Source organism: Chelmon rostratus, chromosome 7 (assembly GCF_017976325.1).
Source record: "Chelmon rostratus isolate fCheRos1 chromosome 7, fCheRos1.pri, whole genome shotgun sequence".
NCBI lineage: Eukaryota > Metazoa > Chordata > Actinopteri > Chaetodontiformes > Chaetodontidae > Chelmon > Chelmon rostratus.
Window position 1 is genome coordinate 22,880,380 of NC_055664.1, and position 16,401 is coordinate 22,896,780.

The 16,401-nt window shown below is 39.6% G+C and overlaps 1 protein-coding gene across 2 annotated transcripts; it reads right to left on the reverse strand.

Moving 5' to 3' along the window:
* Positions 1 to 1,289: 1,289 nt before the first annotated feature.
* On the reverse strand, positions 1,290 to 11,453 carry trpc4b (transient receptor potential cation channel, subfamily C, member 4b). Of its 2 annotated transcripts, XM_041940213.1 has the most exons (11): positions 11,318 to 11,453; positions 10,460 to 10,862; positions 8,960 to 9,478; positions 4,776 to 5,112; positions 4,384 to 4,523; positions 3,823 to 4,136; positions 3,519 to 3,714; positions 3,223 to 3,417; positions 2,983 to 3,024; positions 2,793 to 2,882; positions 1,290 to 2,682 (listed from the first exon to the last, which is right to left on the reverse strand). In XM_041940213.1, the coding sequence occupies exons 2-11, from the start codon at positions 10,835 to 10,837 to the stop codon at positions 2,131 to 2,133; spliced, it is 2,763 nt and encodes a 920-aa protein (XP_041796147.1). In that variant the 5' UTR covers positions 10,838 to 10,862; positions 11,318 to 11,453; the 3' UTR covers positions 1,290 to 2,130. The 2 variants fall into 2 exon arrangements, with proteins under 2 accessions (XP_041796147.1, XP_041796148.1); XM_041940214.1 differs by lacking the exon at positions 2,983 to 3,024 and having other exon boundaries at positions 2,517 to 2,682; positions 2,793 to 2,922.
* Positions 11,454 to 16,401: the final 4,948 nt, after the last annotated feature.

Below are 16,401 nucleotides of genomic sequence, written 5' to 3' on the forward strand. Positions count from 1 at the left end.
GCAGTTTAGAGTTAGGCCTATGCAGGCTAGGCAGGTTTGGCCTGTGTCCTGCATAGTCTGCAGCACCATATGCAGAGTGCACAGTCTCACTATACAGTATTGCCATTGTTTACATATCTTTGTTAAGGCCACAATAATACTGCATTAGTCTTTTTCATGCTTAGACATCACTGGAGGGTGCTTGATGCCTGATATGTAGGAAAGCCTTCAACTTAAGTAAATTATTCTTCTAACCACAAAATCCCCAGAGAAAGAGATTATAAGAGATTATAACAATGGTAAAACTCCTAAATCTAACTGTTTAGTTGGCTATTAAATTGACACCAAACTTTCTGCAAAAGTAGCTTTGTGCAGATTTCAGGTTAGTGGTTGGTGGAAAGAAGGCAGGATTTCAACTTTCTCAACAACAGTGGTGGGTTAACAGCAAAATATACTTGAAGTCAGAGCTATATTATTATATTATTGAATTATTATTAGTGATGCATTAACACATAAGCAGAATTTTAGCGTTGTAGATGGTCAATGTGGAGCCAGTTTTAACAAAATTATGTACTTTTTGGCAGTTTATTCTACAACAATGCACTAAATTTCTCATTGTAGCCTATGTTTTGTATAAGTCCAAGTAAAAAGTGGCATAAAATAGAAAATACTCAAGTGAAGTACATTAGCTCAACATCATACTTAAGAACAGGTCTTAAGTATATTACCTGTTACAGTGTATTAAAGCTCTTTAGCTGTGAGTACAGCAGATATGGCAAAGTTGTGAAAGGTTGTGTGGAAGCTTCCTGTTTACAGGAAAAGCTTTAACGGTGAATTTACAATTTATACCAAAGTCAGAGTCAGTTTACATCTGATTGCTGAGGTAGGATATGAATCATTTACAAATTAACATTTATTCTACAAATAAGAGAGTGCAACAGAGCCTTGAGTAATACTTCTCCTCTGACAGGTCACAAAGGACCAGAGAAAAATCCCTCAGAAGGAGGATGTCCATGTAAACTGTGTATCCAGTTCACTATATTAGATAGACCACTATATATACAGCCAGAAAGAAGGTAATAAACTATTTACTGAGATCTGTTCTCCAGTAAACACGATGAGAGAGAGGGTTTCAGCAGCAAGAGTATTCAAGAGACAGGCCAATTCATTCGAAAGTTTTATTTGTTTTCTTCTCTATTGTTTTGTCATCTATGCTCCATCTTAATGTTAGTATTGTCAGTATGCAGGAAATGGAGAAAGAGTACACCAAGCTGAGAGGGGAGCAACAGACACAACACATCGCTTTTTGAATTAGCATTCTCTTTTATTTAATCACAGAGCAATCTCTTTACAAGTTACAAAAATGCGCATTAACACATTGATAGGGCCCTTCCACCTGCAACATATAGCAGATGGTCTGTCGAGGAATAAATCCTGTAACAAATCTTAAATGATTGCATTGCATGCCTTTTCTGCTCCAACAACAGAATTAGGAGTAAATCTTCTCCTCTTAACCTAAACAGGTTACGGTGGTAAGTTGACCCAAATCTCTGAATTATGTGGTGCCACATCAACTATATAATTTCAATATAAGGTGTTAAATACAAACAAAAACCTTGTTTTTACTTAGTGTTCATTTTATTGATGGTTTCTTTCTGTGTAATTGATATTAGCAAAATGGACCAGATACTGTCAGCATATGAAGAGCTTTTTTTTTGACATAGAGATGCAAGATACTTCTGCATATCACAGTAAAAGGACAGTTCAAGGTAAAACAGTAGAGGATAGGCCAGGCTTCTTTGGAATTAAATGCTCAAGGTAAAACATGAATTACTAACTTACTTCACAATTCCCTGAGCATTAAGTCAGCATTCACTGTGTCAGTCCTCACCCAGTGTTGTTGTATTTCTTCCATCAATTAGAGGTGAATGCATGTAATATAATGTGATATGACACAATAGTAGTATATCTTTTTATAGATTACAGGATACAAGGTTATTTAAACTGAATATATTGTTTAACTAGAGTACTGTTTACCATGAGATAATTTGTTTATTTCATAAACTATTTTAAAAATCATTATAGATGAATGAATGAAAATGAAAAGTTTTAAAACTCCAACATGATTACCATCTCTTACTTGCAGACAGATTAATTTTTGTATTTTTTTGGCCCATTTTTCACTTCCTTGGCATGCTCTTTGCAAGAATGTTCAATTTCCTGAATGTCCTTCTCCACTTTCTGTAAGACTTCCACAATCACTTCCTCAATCTGAAGTTGTTCTTGGTTTTGTCCACCAGATCCAAACGCATCTTCCTCTGACAATGAATATATTTCATCACATTTCTGAGACGGGAGTCTGCTATGTTTGACGGGCCCGGCTTCTGAGACATCCTTGGATAGCTCATTGTGAGGCTGTCCTGCACTTAGCAGAACAACTGAGCCAGTGGCTTGCCCATTAGAGCCCACAGAGGTGGTGATGTTGGCTCCTCCGCTCTGCAAGGCGGTGGTGGTGATGGTCTCACCAAACACGTTCAGCTTCTGTTGAGGCTCATCAGTCGGGCATTTTGGAGAGTATTTGAATGAGTTTCCAGGGTAAGCCAAGGAGGAGCTTGCAACTTTTCCTGCAACCCCACCTTGAGGTTTACCCTTCATCATTCCCAGGACTTCATAGCGGAAGCTGGAGATATCCTGCTTGAGCTCCTACCAATAATGGAGAAGCAGAGATACGACAACGACAGAGAGTACACAGCAATGAAAAAGTATGTAAATTTGGGTAATTGAGGTTCCAGTATTTAATAACTGCATACTACCTTGAAATTCTCTTCTGTCAAGCCTTCTTCTGTCTTGGCATCTCTGATCATTGCGGCCACATACCGCTTCATGAGGTTTCTCAACACTGCCTAAAAAATACACATTATTTTCAAGGCAAACTGTAGATTCCTAAAAAAAAAAAAACAAAACTTTAAACTTTATAGTATATAAGTGGAAATATATTATTACCTGATACTCATGGTTTAATCTTACATTTTCAGCTGCACGTCTCTACAATTAATGAAAAAAAAAACACTTTCTTTACATGCCATTTCTGACAAAGAGGTCCTATGATATACATTAGCTTAATTATTTTCTGAAGAAAACAGGTAATTTGCTCTTAATTCTTTGGAGTTGCCTGCTTTGAGGCAGGCTTTGAAAATGCAAGCAATACAATGGTGACAACACAGATCCAGTCAAATTCCTTACCCCCAAAGTTTCAAAGTTTTCAAGCTGTTTTATGTTTGGTCTCTTAAACAAATGCATCTTTATCCACCCAAATAGATAGTAAACAGACTTTGGACTGGGTATTATATTGAATGGAGATGGCAAAGTCCCCCCTTCTTCAAAATAGCTCATCCATAATTTTGTTCTTGCAAATTTCCACTCTATATCTGCATGATCCTGAAAAGCAAAACAAACAGCAATTACTCAAAACCTTTTGCAAAGGACTGCAAGATGGATTAGTGTGGTAAAAGATAAAATAGGTAAGCTACAGCACTCACAGCAATGTGCTGGTAGGAGTTGTTCATCATCGCAATTAGCATGTTCAGAAGCACAACCAGGGAGATGACATTGTACGTGCCAAACATGGTGCTGCCCACAAACTCAGTGAACTCATGTTCTGGTTTCACATTGGTCACATAGAGCGAAATCAGGCCAAATACAGACCAAAATAATGACTGCAGCGTCTCAAACAGCCTGAAAAGCAAACAACCATACATCACATTATGTGCAGCTGAAAAAAAGTAATTAATTTTTAACAATACAGATTTGTCAGAGACAATTTATTCAAGAACTTCTACTTGCGTTGAGAATGCGTTGTTTTGCTGATTGCAGCGAATTCCCTTGCAATTTTTGCCCTCATCTGTTTCATAATAGAAGTAGAGCTGGTTGAGGCCATTGGCAAAGGCTAACAACACGAGACAGTAGATGAAGAGAAACTTGAGGATGTCCAGGAGCATGCGGCCCAGTGAGATCTGTAAGGGTCCCAGATGAGAGTTGGCAGTGAAAAGACAGATCAGGCGCAAGGAGCTGAAGATGTTGGCAATGGCGAACAATGCCTCTGCCACCAAAGTCGGGTGCCACATTTCCCAGCTGCTTCTGGACTTTTGCCCACTGTACTGTAAAAGAAAGAAACGAAGAACAATAAAAATCAGAAATCGATGAAAAGTTTCAAGTTTTTCAACACACATGTTGGCTTTTGTACTCAGAAATACAAGACTATATGTGATGCCATTTATTTTCATTTTCCTGATTTTATCATTTTTTTGATTATGTAAAAATACAATCTTTGGTATACTGTGTACTGTATTTAAGAATATTATTTTCTTAATCTTAATCTGTGGCTGTCCAATACCATTAAAGTACCTTCACATAGGCCACAATCTTCAGAGAGATGGTTGCAAGATACAAGGAGTTCATTATGAAGTCCATTAAGTTCCACCAGTCATCTATGTAGTCTTCGAAACCACTATCCCACATTTGTTTGATCTCAGTCCATATAAAACCTTGGAAAGATGAACAAACAACAGAGGTCATTTGTCCTTGTAACACCATCACTCAAGTATAGTTCCACAGGATATAAATCATGTGATAAACAACCACTATACAGACAGTTAAGTAGCATGCATATGGTCATTGTTACAGTAAGCACCTTAATTTAGCTTTCTTCAAATATGTGTTTGACTTCAGTGTGCAGATATACAGCAGTGTATGATGACATGACATGACATGACATGCTGGTGTGCGTAAGTTGTTACCAAGCACCCAGGGCAGGATCATCCATTCCACAGTGGTGGGGGGTGGGCCCTGAAAGTTCGGCTCTGCAGAGGCTATATGCTGTGAGGCCAAGAAGAGTAGGAAGAGGAAGGTCAGGTAGGAAGCAGTGTGACAGATGAACTTGATGAACGGCTTACGGATGAATAAGCCATAGCGGCTCTTTGGAGAAATCAGGTAGAAGATGGACAACAGTGGGAAGAGGAGGCCAATGAAGATGCAAGTGATGAGCTTTCCTGCCCAGTGACGCCTCCTCCAGCCTGGGAACTCATCATACCACCGAGAAGCCAGCAGCTGCTGACAGTTGGGCTGAGCAACAAACTGAAAGAGACAAAGAAAGAAATGTTAACTAAACTTCTTTTTTCTTTCTCATAGCAGTCCATTCAGAAAATGAGCCATGGCCACTAAGGCCAGGGTAGATATGATAGATATGTAGATATGATTTGACTGCATTAACGAAGCCACTAAGGCTACAGAGAAAGATCAGTTTTCACACATGCTTTGGTGAAGCCATTTTTAAAGGGAGTCAGACAACAGAGTGAGTGACCTATATGCGCTGCCAGTCTCGCCGTCCTGCCGTTCTATAAGAAAGGATGGGAGCGCAGGAACTTTGCAGCCACATCCCTCATTCACACCTGAAATGTTCTCAAACTCCTTTCGGTCTAGAATTATTTGACTCAATGGTTATATAATGAATGTTTCACCCTTCTGCAGCGGCAGTGCTGTGTTGAGTGAGCGTAATATCACTTGGCCTCTTTTTTCCACACTGGGCTGGTGCCTCCCTGGGGTACGTTACCTGCTTGTAGACGTTGTCATAGAGGACACTGACTACAAAAGCTTCGCTCTTAACACAATAGTGACAGCTCTTAGAGGGCAAAGCCTCTATGAAATATGTAACTCTAAGACTCAGGCCTCCTGCTCCACCTGCATTAGCAAAAGAAAATGCTGACTTTTGGCAGCAGAGCTTAAGTCATACAGTTATTATGTACTGCAGGAGCAGTGTACCTGAAGGGTGCCTGTGCAAGGCAGGAGGGCAGGGAAGAACATCTTCACATGTCTAGGCATGCATGCAAGGATGAACTCAATAGCGATAACTCTGTATACTCATAGAATCTGGAGTTCATAACTAACATTCAACATTCTCCACTCCATTGGACAGAAAGAGAAAGCTAAGAAACTAAAGAAATAATCTGCAAACCTTCTAAATCTGCCTATATTATGTTTAGCACCACTTATCTAACATTCAATCACAACTATTTGAAAAACACAACATGTGACTCGTGAGACATGAAATTAATAAGAAGCATGGCAAACATTTCTGAAGTACTCTCTCATCCTCTGTTGAGAAGTGATCAAATCTGTTTCCCAAACACATTTTCTCTGCCCTGCGAGATTTGATATAAGTCTGCTGGACATCTGTGGATGGTGACGGAAGTTAATTTCAGCTTAACCAAGTTACGGCCAAATGGATCCCCATTATGGTGCTACATAGCATTATACTGTGGGTGATGAGGTCATCTCTTAATGCAGAATCGGAGATCTTTAATGTACCCCATCTGTCCTTGTGCGATCTTGTCTAACATGGCTGGCGGCAAAAGGTGGCATCTGGCAGGACCAGATTTTGTCTGAGGACGTTTAAGGAAGGTGAAAATAGCCCCATCCACATGTCACACCACTTTCTCCTTCAATAACAAGTACTCTTTTTTGACCTGCGGCACATTCATCCTAATGGCATACTTTGAAGTGCTAATCAATTAAGATCATTAATATAATTTCATCAGTTTATATGAAGATAATCGTTTCCAAAAAAATAATTTAATACAATCATGCTTTTTTGCTGGGTGATGATATTAGCAACAGTCAGTTTATGTTTTGTAGACTGTGTTTTACCTTTTAATTAAACCAGAAAATAATATGCTGCCATCATGCCTGAGTGTAGAAGGCAGTGGGAGAACAGAGGAAAATATTGTTACCATATACCAATAATGTGGACAGTAAGTGCTGGTGGTTTATGTAGTCCATTAAAACTCTGTAACCACTTTGGTGCATTTTCTTTGAAGAAGTCCAAAATGGCAAGCCCTCAGAACAGCCCAGCTAAATGATGTATTTGTCTGGTTGTTTGCACAAATAGACAAACTGACAGTGGCATTTTATGTATTGTACACACACATTATACTCTACTGGCAGTACACACTGACCTCTGACTGGCCATGCCGCAACTCTCTCACACTTCAGTTTGTACCACCGGCTTTAACAGAGGGGGGTCAGAATAAAGATGACTTTTGAAGTGGCTCATAGGACAAGAGGAGTGACGTGTAGCTGTTATTTTCAGGGCAATCGATGTAATCACAATGACTAAAGTTATTCCAGTTGTCACACTATGGGGCATGAATAAGACAGTACTTCTCATAATTGAAAAGGCATCAATAATCAATATATTACATGAAATGAAAAACAACTCTATGATCATTAAAATGCATGAGCTTAAAATACAGTAGGAACTAGCACATAAACAATTACTACAATTAGAGCACAGCTGCAGTGAAGAAAGTGTTATCATCCTAAAAACATGAGCATAAATGGGGGAAAAAACACTGATTTCATTGATTCATCAAGTTAATTTATGTTTTCTTTATTCAGCCCCACTCCAGGCCAGGAACATTAACTACTCAAGATGACTAGCACGGCTATACAAGGCTTGCCTGTAGATGTCGTATTCATTATTGACCCAGTATTTCACTGGTTGTATGAACTGATGCATTATTTTAAGCCACCAGTCCTCAATATTCAGAATTTCCCAGTGCTGCTTTAAACATGTATTTAAGCCTGCTATCTAAAATATACATTGATGTGCATATTATTTTTTGATATGTTCCCATCATAGCACATGCAGCACTGGAAAGAACCAGATAGGGTTGCGGTACATGATCAGAATGAAATGTAGTCTGAAATTAACCACAGAAATCAGCAACCATCTGTGATTAAAAACAATAGCCATGGAGCCCTTTAAGTTCAGTTGTAAATTCTTTTGCCATGGAGACCAATTGTGCCACACAGAGTTCACACAGTCACACTGATCTTTCTCACATTGCCAACTGTCGCATCATAATATAACAGAAAAGTGAAAACACTGCAAACTGCATGCAAAGACTCTTAAATGCTCAAGACAAGACTAAATCTAAAATTAGAAGATGAGCAGTGCACAAGCGGTATGTCACTCTGCAAATACTACGCAAGTGCTGTATACAAACAAGACCCAAAAGTTCTAAGCAGTTTTTTTTAATGAGTAAAACAAATAAAACAAAGTGCTGAAATTCAGTCTCTAGTTTATAATGTAGTCTGTTGTGTAGGAAACAACAAAACACTCAGAACAATCCTGAACTCTCTTTTACTTGCAGTAAAAGGTTGTAATGCCACATGTCCCGGCAGAAGAGAAATAAGATGCATTGCAAATGTGGTGAACTGTCACCAAAGGTTTCAATTTTTACCAACTAATACTTTAATTGTTGTCACCTGCTGCTGTGTTAAGCAAAAATCCATGTAAAGTTTATACATTTACAGATATAATCCACTATATACTTAACAAGTAATACTTAAATTCCTGCTTATTCTTACTGTTGCTGTGTAATCGCAATGTGTAAATTTTTATAAGCATTATTTCAGAACAAATGGCAGAGAGTTGGCATTGCATCCATGGGATAAATGTTCCAAAGAGTATGTTAAACGACCATAAAAGGTTCCCTCCCTAATTAAAATATTATGAGAATGTAGTTCAGGGAAATGGCCATCACTTATTCCATCATTATCCCCAATTATCCAATTGTCATGGGACCATCTGAGAGGGCTACTGTAATGCATTGCTAAGAGCCAGCCTGACAATTACATGTTGTTCTAAACTCCCCAAGGACATCTCCACCCATCTCAAGCCATTTACAGCTCATCTTGGCACCATTCTTGTTATCTAGTGCATGTAGCTGAAAGAATCTAATACTTCACCCTTGTTGTACTTGTACTTGGGTTTTATACACCAAGACAAGTACCTGTACTGTTCTTTGCTTGTGTTATCTTTTTCGCCTTGACGATATCTAGAAAAACAGCTGTTGTTGTACCATACCACTGTAGGCCCCAGCAGTCATCTGAGAAAGAGGACAATTAACAAAGTGCTTACCTCTTTTTGGCAGTATTTGATAGCCAGCTTCAGTCGGGCCAGATCATTACTATTCTCATCCAGCAGGGGGTTGATGTCATCTCGGTAGTTGAGGATTATTTCTAACTCTTTGGAGCTCCTGGTCTGGTCCAAGAGGTCCTTTGCAAATTGCTTACATATATGGGACAGCTCCTCATACTCTGACTTGAACTCATTCTCCACTGTGCTGAGCTCCCTCAGCTCCCAGCTGAGTTGAAAAGCCGTGAGGAAAGGATCCTCGCTGGAGAGGGCGATGAGTGAAGGGCTGGCAAGGGCCTTGTAAAGGTTAAGGCGAGAGCGCGAGTGACGAAGGCCGTCCACATCTAAACTGGACACACACTCCACGCAGTTGCAGCGCACAGCATGTGGCTGAGGTATGGAAACACCTCGCTGTACAAGCAGTTTGATGATCTCATAGTTATTGGTGTGGGCTGCGAGGATGATTGGAGTGATGTCTGGGGTGAAGTCTGAAAACTGTTTGTCCAGCAGAATTGGTGGAACCTTTTCAGGAAGCCGAGAGAGGAACACACAAATGAACAGACATGAAAAGTTGGAGAGTTTACAGAAGAACAATGCTTTTCAAACCCCACACAGGAACTGAAACAACAGGACTGAATGGGTCTAATTTCATCTGTCTTGCGTCTCTACCCATCTTGTCTAACAGCAAGCACACAGCTAATGGCTTGTGGTTCAGCTGGCCTCAAAATATCTTCCTGGTTGGAAGCAACTACACCCTTTTCTTTTTACTTCTCTTCACAGAAAACGCCAAGTCCATTATAGCGGGACCCAGCAGCGTCAAAAAACAAATTTACAAAGATGTCAAGAATTTATTTGAAGGATTCGGGGGGCTTTATCAGACAGCCTGATACATAAACCATGGATAATGACTTTGTCTTGTAAAAGCTGTGGCAAAAAGACCCACAGCAGCACATCAAAGAGCATCAGTGCTGCAGCGTTTGAGCAGAAAATAAGAGTTGGTTTCCTAAAATAAACACAGCCTTGCCTGAAACTAAGAGACAGAGGAAAGCACTTCTGTAAAATTGTTTTGTTCATTTGTGAAATGTTGCTGCAAGGAGTGGAAGTTGAAAGAAATAACGTAATATTAATTGATATTAATGAACTGATGAATCTACCACGTTTCACTTGCTGCTAAACAGGAAGCTTGAATTGAATTGAAGCAGAGGCTTTGAAGGCATCACATGCTATACTTGTGCCCACTGACTTTTTTTTGTTGTTGCTACAGGGATGGAGACACAAGTGCATTTGCAATTCACACAGACTGTTTGAGTAGGATGTAAGTGAAAAGAAAATATCACATAAGGGAAACGCGTCTGCCCACAACCCTGTTCAGTGATGTCACTACTACACAAAGCCTTCTGGAAACTGCTCTCAAGTTAGTGACAAATACTAATATGGGTTTACATTAAGAGACACATGTGGAAATTAAAGAGTAACCAAGATTTTATCATGGATCCACACTACCTGTTTTTCCCCACGTGGCTTCTTGTGGTTGAGCAGCAGCTCCACAGCCCCCACCACTTCTTTGCGGATGGCATGTAGCAGGGCATCACCCACGTATACATTATAGCTGAGCAGCAGCTCAATGATCTCCAGGTTCTCATTTTCGATGGCAATGAGCAGAGCTGTGCGCCCCAGGGGGTCGATGCAGTTGATGTTGATCCTGAAGTAGATTTCAGCCTCCTCCAGGGCTTGCTTCACACTGGCGTAGTCCCCCTTCTCAACAGCCCCCAGGTAGGCCCTCTCCATGGCAGAGAGCTCAGATTCGGCCCGCACGATCCGCAGAGGGATACGGTCCCTGTATGATGAGTTATCAGTTTTCCTGTAATACAGCTGTGACATTGTTGCTGCAGCATCACAGTGTCAACTGAGAACAAAGAGGAAATAACAAGACAGGGGAAAATATGAGATCCAGTTTCAGTGTTAGCTGATGTTTCACACACATCAGGATGACTGTCAAACTGCACTCTTATGCATGCATTTGAACAGTGCTATTTCATTAAATTATCAAAAATACGTTTCAGTTTATTGTTACTTTATAACTACATTTTTAGCGGATGTTTGATTAAAAAAAAGGTACCTATTTCCGTTTTTCATTCTAAATAGTCCACTGTTCAAACACGTTACGGTTCAACGGAAATACTCTTCCGGTACAAATCTATAACAGTTCACATTAACATTAACATGACATGATTACAATTTCTTCTTCATCAAAAAGAAACCAGAAAACCATAAACACAGCACAGCAGATGACTAGGAGGGACACATTCCCGTTAGAAACGTGCTTAATCACATAAAATCAAATCTATGCCCAAACTTTACCTTTCCAGATGTGTTCCAGTTGTGATTTACTCATGAACCACTCGACGGAGAAGCAGAAGCTGCGGCTGTAAGAAAGAAAACTTGCGTGGTTGGATCCTCATCATATCACCAAAGTCTCCACTGGAGAGACTGTGACACAGGGGCATGTCATGCAGTCCTCTGCCCACCCCTTCCACTCTCTCGTCTGTTGGGGCATCGAGGGCGTTTTACTGACCTGCACGTTTCTCACACGTCACGCATCAGATCTGGTGCCAACTGTTGTTTTTGCAGAAACTGCGCGCTCAAAACTCAGCAAATGCATTTTCAGCCATCAACGTCCCTTCACCTTTGGGTTTGCGGTTTCAGAGCGTAACGGGTGGGGGTAGTTTCCCATGAAGGAGACCGGTTACCCACCGTTTATTTTCATGCAAAAGTAATGTAATTACTTTTTATCAGTACTGGGCAGGACAGTTCTTTCCAACACGCGTTTTGTTCATAAGACATGACAGTTTTCAGATTTTGTGGGATAATTAAGAGAAAATTTATGGATTTTGAGCATAATCAAATTCAGATTCTAAGTATTAATCCATTCATTTTTGACTTATTAAAATAATGAAGGCATCAGAAATAATCAACATTTCATAGCTTAAGCTCGTATTAAAGTCTCTTAAATACCTATTTCCGGGAGAAATATAAGGTAAGATATAATATGAAAAGACATATAAATGATTTGGCAAACATTGACTGAATTTTCACAACTTTGCTCTCCAGCAGTCAAAAACAATCTCACGAAAAACACACTGTCCTGATGTGTAGACTGTTGGGATCTTGTTGAAGAGTTGAGAGGATGAAGCAATGTAAGGGCATCTGTAAACAACAGCAGGTAATTCATCTATTTCTTGTGAATCAGATATTCATTGTGATCACCTGCTGATCACCTGGCTCTCCTTAACTCTAAAGGGGCAGACAAATACAACATTAAGACAAGTTAATTAGATGTCTGTGACCGCTAAAATGCCCTTCCGCAGTTATATACAGTCCCTGCCAAAAATAACATCCTTCTTGACATCAGCTCAACTTTAGCTGCTTCTGTCTTGTGAGCTGTGATTCCCTCTGCATTTGCAGAGGAAATGCAACAACAACAAAACATAATTCTGAAAAAGTGGTAACATGAGTGTAAGTTCATCGCAGTCAAGAAAGCCTGACTTTCAGTGTGCAGAAACAGCACATCTCCCTGACATTCTTTATTTTCCCATGACAGATTACAATTGATCATACTTATCGCAATTACAAACCTTCAATGGACAGATTACTGTATGTTTCATGACTCATGAACCTCATGTTCACTAACAACTCAACTATCAAGTCTGATGCAGTGGTCTCTTCATCTGTCTCTACTGCAAAGGTCTTTCCAATTAATCCTAAATCGCTTTGGTGCTAATCAGCAGGAGAGTTCTGGGTTTAGAACTGCTGTTTTTGAAGTTTGTCACACAGCATAATAAAAACTAAAAAATGTTGGTAAAGTTTATTTCAGAAGAAACTAACTACCCTAGCACCTTCAAACACATACAGCAGTGCCATGGGTAACTTACTTTCTATTGACTCATCAGGCTGCTTTGGCTAACGTCACCAAACAGATATTCATCAGTCACAGAGCAACATGAGCATTTGTCCTAGTTGTGTTTTTGGCAACCTGATAAATGTATGTACAGTCTTCAGTCTTCATTTGGTCTCTTGCATCTCCCTCTCTGGGTGTTTAGTTGCTATAGTTAGTGTATTTCCTCTAGTTCTCAGTGGGGTTGACATGTTGAATTTGATGTTAACACAAAAGTACCTAAACAGAGCTGTACTGTATAAAGTTGGCCTGCTTGGATTCTATGTCAGTCAAGAAGTATGTGGTAAGAATATTACCCCAATTACTGAACTACTTTCAGCACAGGAGGCCCATCAAAAGTACAGGCAAATAGCTCAGAAAAAAAAAAAAAATCAAGCAAATCCAAAGTCTAATGAAGTGATGGATTTGTCCAAAAACATTTACATTGTCAACAAATGAGACTAAACTAATAGACTTATTAAATTGTAAACTTGTAGACTGAGAGAGTCACGAGAGAATGCAATAAATCAGGATAGCTTTACTGCTGCAAAGCTGCAGATAGTTCCAGATGCCATAAGGAAATCATACAATGTTGAAAATATCATGTGATGTTTGTTAAACATCACAATGAAGACATAAAACATCATTGTAGAGTAGATCCTGAGGATTTAAAAACAAACAGAGCCCCTGCTAGACTGTCACTAGAACAAATGACATGATTTACTGAGGCTAAAACATGCATATGGAAGGTGTACCCCTTGGTAATATAATGTATTTTACACATCTGCATCTTGTGTTTTGTGAGGACAGTTTTTGGTGATAAATGGTTATAAAAGTTGGAGTTACCAAACTAGCACAAAAACACTGCTTGCTACGGAGCCTTGAAGATGTGAAATAGCTTTCATTTAACTCTCAAGGGTATTTGCTGTAGTAGGAAAAACAGCCATGTTAAAAGATATATAACCCCAGTATTTAGCTGGATAGGATGAGCCTGCACAGTTGCTAAGAAACCTCTTGCAAATTCTTCTACATCCATAGGCAAGAAAAAGAGATACAGCTGATTTTTTTTTTTAAAGTCTGCAATGACATTTTCCTCACAGACATAGTAATTAGCATGTGCCAGGCTGGAGAAATGTGTGTGATTTGTGTGATTTTGGCAGATACTGTCTGTGTGTGAGAACACAGCGTATACAGTTCCTTCCCTCTGAATCAACAGAATCTCTCACTTACAGGACTTGTGGTCATTATTATCACCACTGCAGCCAGTATCTCATCACACTCATTGCAAGACATCTGCAAAGCAATCTGGTTTGTGTACCAACCAGTACAAGAATTACACCAGCACCATCTTAACAAGCAGTAGTTAATTTAAACACAAGATACTTGTGCTCAAAAAGAGGATTCATTCTCAGTGAAGAACCTTGGAGCTCTAATCTGCCTCTATACATGCCAAAGAGCAGTGATTCCTAACACGTCTCTGGGGGTCATCAGGTGGAAACCTCCCTTCAACAGTGTTTCGCCTACTTAGTCCCACTACACCTCCAGGAGGTTAGGCAGTGAACTCCGGCGTCCCAGAGTCACCCCCCCTAGTGCCAGTTCACACTGCTCCTACACAATCCAAACAGCACCGCCACGTTCAACTGACCCAGAGATGCTCCAGGTAGTGGCCAGTACCGATGCTACCATTTAACTATTGCTAATGCTAATGCTAACCGCTAAGAAGAACAGAAGAAGACAATACAGTTCCGATGCTACCATTTAGCTAATGTTACGTGCTAACCGCTACCTGCTAAGAGGAACAGACGAAGACAATAAAGCTAGATTCACCTATACTGTTAATGTTAATTGTTAGCTACCAATACTAACTGCTAAGATACTATCATACTCTCACCGCTTTAGCTATTGTTAGCTGCTACAATGCTACCACAGGCCTAGATGCCACATGTAACTGCCGATTGCCACACTACCATCATCTACACCTGCCTCTCACCAACTGCACTAAAAAAGCGGGGTGGGAATACAAACCCTGGTTCGGGTAGGGGGTAGAAAATAAAGAGGTAGAGTCAAAAGATGAAAGTAGGGATTGGAAGTACAGTGAGAGTATATCTTATGAACAGACACAATACGTAACTGGACTTTTCAAATGCATCACGTATGCATCGTGAAACCTCTTTAAACATTAAAAGCTGGCCATGGGTTATCATGGTTTTACACCGCTGGACTAAATTGCTCTAATAAGCCCAGCATCACTTTAAAATATAAGTTATTCATTCCGTTTTATTTATTGATTAGGTACTAGCAGACTATCTTAATGTACAAATGGTCTAAAATTAACTACAATCTGAAGTGAAAACTTGCAAGATGGTGAATACAACACTGGCAAAGTGGAAAACATGAACATGTTGTTGCAAACAAAACCAAACAAATCCCAGGAGTGGGAGGGAGCGTGTGGTTGACTGCCATCAGTGTTCCAGGCTGTCAGATCAGGTGAGCTGAATCTCTTTAATACCCTGAAACTGGCTATGGAGGACCAACTCTGCATGTTCACACTGTGAACAATAAGTACCAGAGAAAGAGGAAATGTTAAACCTTTGAAGTACTTTATTGCTAAAATATAACGAGACTCCATGCAGCTAACTGCACTATCCAAGGTAGTGAACCTCTTCTCCTATTGGTTAGTTTGATTTAAGATATGAGGGAGTCACTGTCAGTCTGTCTGTCTCTCATTTTGTGTAGTTGGGTAAGTGGATAGGCAGATAGAACAAGTGTAACTTTACACTTAAACACAAATTGCCTAATAATGTTTTTTTTAGCTTCTAGTTACTTGTCAAGGAGGCAAGTTCTTGCAAGATTGAGTTTAATATGAAGTAAAACAAGACAACAAAAAAGTCAGTAAAACCTTTATGGCCACAGTGAATATGGCAATTGAGAGAGGCTACAATCCACAGAAATTGACTTCTGAGGAGAAAGAGCTCATATTGCAGTTTCACCACAAATGAAAACTTGTAAACATCTTGACATTAATAATACATAAAAGCTTCCTGCTCCTGTGCTCTTGCAGCTGTGGGTCAGTTTCAAATGGCTCTACTTAAATGAATACATTCATTTTTAATGTGTGTTATGTCCAGTTTTGGAAAGTTGAATAGGTGACTCAGAATGTTATTTTTGTCTCCCTTTAGATTATCTATTCAATTTGTGTACTTTTATTTAATTTATTTTTATTTAATAAGTTAGTGTAGTCAATGTTCAGGCTGAAATTCTAATGCTATCACTACCATGCTTTTCGTCCCTTGTATCTTTGTCGTGTTGCACAGCACAGTTGAAGCAGCTGCTGTACAGTGCTTTGCCCCAAGGAGCAGTCAGCCCTTTCTATTTATTCCAAATTAATGAATAAATGAGAGGGCCCTGATGTGGCCACCTTTTAAATATTGCCTCTTTATTTTTAGAGGTTCTTGGTTGAATTGCCTACCATAACACCGACCTGTCAATTTAAATTAAGTCACACTCTAAG